At 39.9% G+C, this 6,231-nt stretch overlaps 1 protein-coding gene across 10 annotated transcripts in view; it reads right to left on the bottom strand.

Moving 5' to 3' along the window:
- Sbno1 (strawberry notch homolog 1) overlaps positions 1-6,231 on the bottom strand; it is a 62,815-nt gene that overhangs the window by 44,217 nt on the left and 12,367 nt on the right. For 7 of the 10 annotated variants that reach the window (XM_031337936.1, XM_031337942.1, XM_031337937.1 and 4 more), the window contains 3 exons: positions 4,883-5,195; positions 1,467-1,567; positions 57-153 (listed from right to left, as the gene is read on the bottom strand). In XM_031337936.1, the coding sequence (XP_031193796.1) occupies positions 57-153; positions 1,467-1,567; positions 4,883-5,195 (511 nt within the window). The remainder of the gene's footprint in view (positions 1-56; positions 154-1,466; positions 1,568-4,882; positions 5,196-6,231) is intronic. The other 3 variants (XM_031337943.1, XM_031337940.1, XM_031337938.1) reach the window with 1 other exon arrangement.

Raw genomic sequence — 6,231 nt, forward strand, 5'->3', positions numbered from 1 at the left:
AGTTCAAGTTCAAGAGGAACTTGAGCCCATCATTTTGACAAATCCAAAAGACATACATTTTATTGGCATATACTCTGCATAGGTCTCAGCATGACCCATTTCTTCCTCATCTTCTTCTTCTGGTTCATCTTCCTCTTTAACAACAGGAACCTTCTGTAACACAAAAGTACAATCAATCTTAAGTACAGAGACAAAGGCCCAGAGTCTGTTGGACCTTTCCTGTCTGTCCAAAGGTAAACAGCAATGACAACCTACACAAAAATGGGCCACCCACAGGGTTCTAGCCCCTCAACCACCATCTGGAATGACTTTGCCCCTCACGGCTCACACATTTCTCTCCAACCCCAGTCTCTCTCTTCAATCTAGGAATTGAAAAAATAAGTGTGGGGAGGAATGGCAAGACAAACTATCAATCCAAGATTTTATAGAATGTGCAAATATAAATAAGGATGACCCTTTTGACATTTTTTTTCTTTTTGTTTGTAAATTCTCCTCAAACCATGATAACCACCCTAAACCATGATTAGGCACTTCTTCCTCTAGCATATATTTATAACCACAGTCCCATGGCCATTTCTTCTGTATGCCCTGGCTTGCTCACTGACCTGAAAGCAGAACCAACAGCACCTCAGTGCCTATTAGAGCTTGTGTTTCCTTCTGAATCCCTGTCAAAGTCCATCATTCCCACTTCATAAAGACTAAAGAGGTATAGGCATGGTGTCCCTTACTCCTATCTCAGAGCCTTTATTCTCTCAGTTGTAAAGCAGTATCCACCACACTCTCTCTACATTACACCTTTTGAGGTTTCTCATATACTTTCTTAAATACATAGCTGGCACTAAATATTATGTTTACTGAAAAGGAACTCATGAAGTAAAGTCCTTAGAGGCAGGCCCTGCAGGGACAGTGCCGCTCAGAAATGTATCTAGTGAATACATAGTCACTGGCCTGAGGCACACAGCACTGCCAGTTAAGAAAAAACTTTGTGTAACAACCCATCCACATCGAGCACTGGTGACACACGCCTTCAATCCCAGCACTACATGATTTGGCAGCTCCCAACTAGTCATTTATTTGAATTCCACCAAGTTATCAAAAGTATGGTAAACAATATGATCGCATTATTCCTCATCAGGTAGATGAATAAAAAGGTTAGCCCTGAAGAAACACTACTGCCTGTGAAAGATATGTTAGCCCTACTAAGATTTTGTAATTAATTAACCTACTTGCAGTCAACTAGCGTCCTGAGAACTAACTTTCTCTGTTTTTCTTTTTCCCCCCCAAGATAGGGTTTCTCCCTGGCTGTCCTGGAACTCAGTATGCAGACCAGGCTAGCATTGAACTCAGAGATCTGACTGCCTTCGGTGGGATTTTTCTAAAGTAATAACTAACTTCCACATTATACAGAAATAGTAATATTACTATTACTATTTAAATAAACAGTAATAGTACTATTTAAAACTCACCATAGTTGGGGAGAAACTCCTCATCTTCATGTCGTTTATCCATATCCTTGCTACTTCTTTATTAGAAGACTCTTTTTTAACTGCACCATTACTGACATCAGCTGCAGAAAGAAAAGCAGATTACATTTTACACATCTCAATTTCGTTTCCTCTAATTTAAAAATTCCAGTTTATTCATTTTAAAAAGCAAAGAAATATCAAAAAATTGATAGCACTAAATTAAACATAACCATGAAAGAATTCAAATTACTGTATGTTATTTTGAAGACTTACTTAGTATTTTATATATATTTATATATATATATGCATATATACATATACATATATACATATATGCATATATATATATTGTGTACCACATATGTGCAGTGCCTCCAAAGGCTAAAATTAGGCATAAGATCCACTTGGAATTGGAATTACAGTGATTGTGACCTGCCTGATGTGGGTGCTGAGAATAAAGCCCAGTTGGACTTACTTAATCAGTGAGACTCAAAGCTATATGGTTTTATAGAACACTTAAGCAAACCAGTAACATGGGGAATATGGGCCTGTCTGGATGGAAAACACTTTGAATCCCAGCACTCAGGAAACCATAGCAGGCAGATTTATAAATCTGAGGCCATGCTGTTTCACATAGGGATTTCCAGGCCATTGTGAGCTACATAGTGAGACACGGTCTCAAAAAAGAAGGGAAAAAAACGTACATAAGAAATTTTAAAATGGTGAAAAAGTTTCATAAGCAAGATACATTAGCCAAAACTACTTAATAATGTAGTACAAATACTAAAAACCAGCATTACTTTTGAGATAACTCTCTGGTTTACGTAAAACAAACAAAAAACAGGTTGCTCCCTTAAGCAACACATATACTAAATCTGGAACAATACAAAGATTAGCATGCTCCCTTGGCAAGACGACACAAATTCATAAAATGTTTTTTTTTTCTTCTTTCTTTCTTTCTTTTTTTCTTTTCTTTTTTTTTACAAAATTCAGATCAACAACACAATAAGCTAGGGAGATGGCTGATTCAGCAATGTGCTCACTGCCCAAACATAAGGGATCAAGTCTACATGCTAAGAACCTATACAAAAAGCTTGGCCGGGCTGTGGTGGCGCACGCCTTTAATCCCAGCACTTGGGAGGCAGAGGCAGGCGGATTTCTGAGTTTGAGGCCAGCTTGGACCACAGAGTGTGTTCCAGGACAGCCAGGGCTACACAGAGAAACCCTGTCTCGAAAAACCAAAAAAAAAAAAAAAAGTTTGCTGTTGCAGCACACACCTGTACTCTCAGCAAAAGGGAGACAACAGGATGCTTGTGGTTTGTGAACAAGACAAAATAGCCATTTTTCTGAGCTCCAGGCTCAGTTAGGAACCGTGTCACAAACAAGGTAAAGTGCTGAATAGAGTGCATATGCAACTTTGACACTCTTCTATTACTTCAGCTCCAAGGAATGGGACACTGGACTGTTTTCTAGGTTCCAGGGACAATGCACACAAATGGTACACAGATACATCCCTATACATAAAAATTTTTTGAAATTAAAAACATTATGAAAACCATTACACTTAGCCAAGCAAGGTGCTACATGTCTATAATTCCTATAGTCAGAAGCTTGATTTGAGGCAGAAAGGTCATTGAGAGTTTACAGTGGCTCAGGTTAAGAATCTCTTAAAAAAAAAAATAATAATTTATACTAAAGTTTGAAATAAAGGAAGGAGGAGGCTGGAGAGATGGCTGAGCATTGACTGCTCTTCCACAGGTCCTGAGTTCAATTCCCAGCAACCATATGGTGGCTCACAACCATCTGTAATGGGATCACCAATCTCTATTCTTGTGTATCTGAAGACAGTGACAGTGTACTCATATATAAATACAATAAATCTTAAAAAAAAAAAAGGACAGACCACCCCTAATTTACTCCTAAAATGTTATCTTAACCACAGTAACTAGGAAATTTGAATGCTTTATAAAAATCCAACTTGCTCCTAGAGCAAGAGTTTGTAAAAGGACCAGAATTTCATGTTCATTCCCAGACCTCATGTTTAAAAAAAAAAAGGTTGTGTGCTGGACTGTAGAGATGGCTCAGAAGTTAAAGAGTACTGGTTGCTCTTCCAGAGAAACTAGGTCCAATTTCTAGCACCCCATGACAGTTTACACTATCTATAAGTCCAGCCCTGCACACAGACATACATGAAGGCAAACATCTGGCCTCCACCAGCACTGCACACATTGTACACAGACATACATAAAGGCAAACATTTCATGCACATTAAAAAAAAAATTAAACCTTTGAAAATAAAAAGGCTGGAGTCACCGGGCAGTGGTGGCGCACGCCTTTAATCCCAGCACTTGGGAGGCAGAGGCAGGTGGATTTCTGAGTTCGAGGCCATCCAGGTCTACAGAGTGAGTTCCAGGACAGCCAGGGATAAACAGGGAAACCCTGTCTCAAAAACCAAAAAAAAAAAAAAGGCTGGAGTCTTTAAAAATAAAAAGGCTACAAGCCTTTAATCCCAGCATTTGGGAGGCAGAGGCAAGGAGATCTCTGAGTTCCAGGCCAGCCTGGTCTACAGATGATACAACCAGGGATACAGAGAAAACCTGTCTCAAAACAAATAAATCCAAAACCAACAAAAACAAAACAAAAAAGTAAGAAAAAGATGAAAACAAATAATAACAAGCAGCTGGTTATGGCCTTAACAAGAGGTTCCCTGGGACACACTGGCTAGCCTACCCTGTCTAATGAGTTCCAGTTTAGGAATGTAGAAAACATTCCTCACCTGGAGGTTGGTGGTCAGAGCAGATATAGGCAGGCACTCACGTGTACCAAAAACACTACAATGCACCTTTTACTTCTCTTCATAGCACTAGGGCTGTCTCAGAAATACAATCTGTTCACTACCCATCTCTCTACACTGCAGTCTGAGCTCCTAAGAGGGTACTGGTTATAACTGTCTACTCAACAGGATCTCCAACTCCAGAGGGAGCTGGAACAACACACCCACCATAGGTATTTATTAAATGAGCAACAAAAAGATGTTTCGAAGATTATAACACCCCCCAAAAAAAAAGATTGTAACACCCACTACTAAGCCAGGCAGTTGTAGTATATGCCTTCAATCCCAGTACTTGGGATTAAAGTACTCCGGTATAGCCAGGGCTATACAGAGAAACCCTATCTCAAAAATCAAAAAACAAACAAACAAACAAAATCTAACTCCAGTTCCAGTGGACTCTGACAACCTCTTCTGGCCTCCATGGGTACCTTCATACATATGGTGTACATTAATACACTCAGGCACACACACACAAAGAAAACATAAATATTAAACACAACATCCAAAACCACTTGTAAAACACACACAAGAAACCCAAACTGCTTGGGAAAGACAAAGTTCAAATGGCTGAAAATGGACTTACTAGCAGCAGTTGCAACTGGCTGAGCAATATTGGCAGGTGGCTTCAGTTTCATGAGTTCATTTAAACTATTATTTTTGAGTAAATCCTTTAACTGAACCTGGTCTTTTGAAGGAGCAGGGGGCATGGCATTTCGTACTGCTGGTGCTGAAACTGAAGGGCGTGTGTTTGCAGTGGTCTGGATGAACTTTGTCAAAGTGATGGTTTGCCTATTCGTTGTTGCAGGTGGTGTTTTAGTCATTACAATTGTAGATCCCAAGGTCGGAAGTTGATTTATTTGATTCAGCACAAATGTTGTAGTAGATGGAGGCTGCTGCTAAAAAAGAAAACATTTCACATACTCAATTTGACTTTAATAGTCTGCATCAATAAACATCAGGCCATTTAGAAATCTAAAACTAGAGGCTGGAGGGTGCAATCAGAAGGATGAGCTGACTGTGGTGAAGGCTTGAGTCCCCAGGATCCAGAATGCATAAGTCAGGCAGTCAAAGCACACCTTTAATCCCAGTGCTTCTATGTGGTAGGCAGACACAGATCCTGTCTCCAACAAGGTTAAAAATGTGAGGATGGGCACTAAAGGTTGTCCTTTGACCACATGCCTGCTGGGGCATGTCTAAGCTCAAAGTTAACACAAACGCAATCTAAACTTTATTCTATTCTTACTTAAGTAAGGGTACTTCATTTCTAACTTAATGATTAGCTATAAATTATCGGGTTAAAACATAACACTCAACCGGGCGGTGATGGCGCACGCCTTTGATCCCAGCACTCGGGAGGCAGAGGCAGGCAGATTTCTGAGTTTGAGGCCAGCCTGGTCTACAAAAAAAACCCATAACACCCAGGAAAAGGTATAGTAGTAATTTAACATTTTATACAGCCACCAAGGGAATTATAAAGGGCAGCTATCCTCTCCTATAATAAGCCTAATAACAAGAAAAGATTCCACTGCCAACTAGACAACAACTCTAAGCATACTATATAAACCACTGAAGACCTAAATTTTACTGAGTCCTTTTTTTTTCTTCTTTGGTTTTTCCAGAAAGGGTTTCTCTGTGTAGCCCTGGCTGTCCTGGAACTCACTCTGTAGACCAGGCTGGCCTCAAACTCAGAAATCTGCTTGCCTCTGCCTCCCAAGTACTGGGATTAAAGGTGTGAGCCACCACTGCTTAGCGAATCCTTTAAAAAAAAAAAAAAAAAAAAAAAAAAAAAAGATCTCTATTGCTGCCGAATGGTAATCACAGCACCCCAAAAGCTGAGACAGGCAGGTGACCAGGGTTGAGGCCAGGCTGGTCTACAGAGCAAGTTCCAAGACAGTTAGGGAGAAACCCTGTCTTTTTCTTTCTTTCTTTTTT

The sequence above is a fragment of the Mastomys coucha genome, unplaced genomic scaffold, assembly GCF_008632895.1.
Source record: "Mastomys coucha isolate ucsf_1 unplaced genomic scaffold, UCSF_Mcou_1 pScaffold22, whole genome shotgun sequence".
Taxonomy (NCBI): domain Eukaryota; kingdom Metazoa; phylum Chordata; class Mammalia; order Rodentia; family Muridae; genus Mastomys; species Mastomys coucha.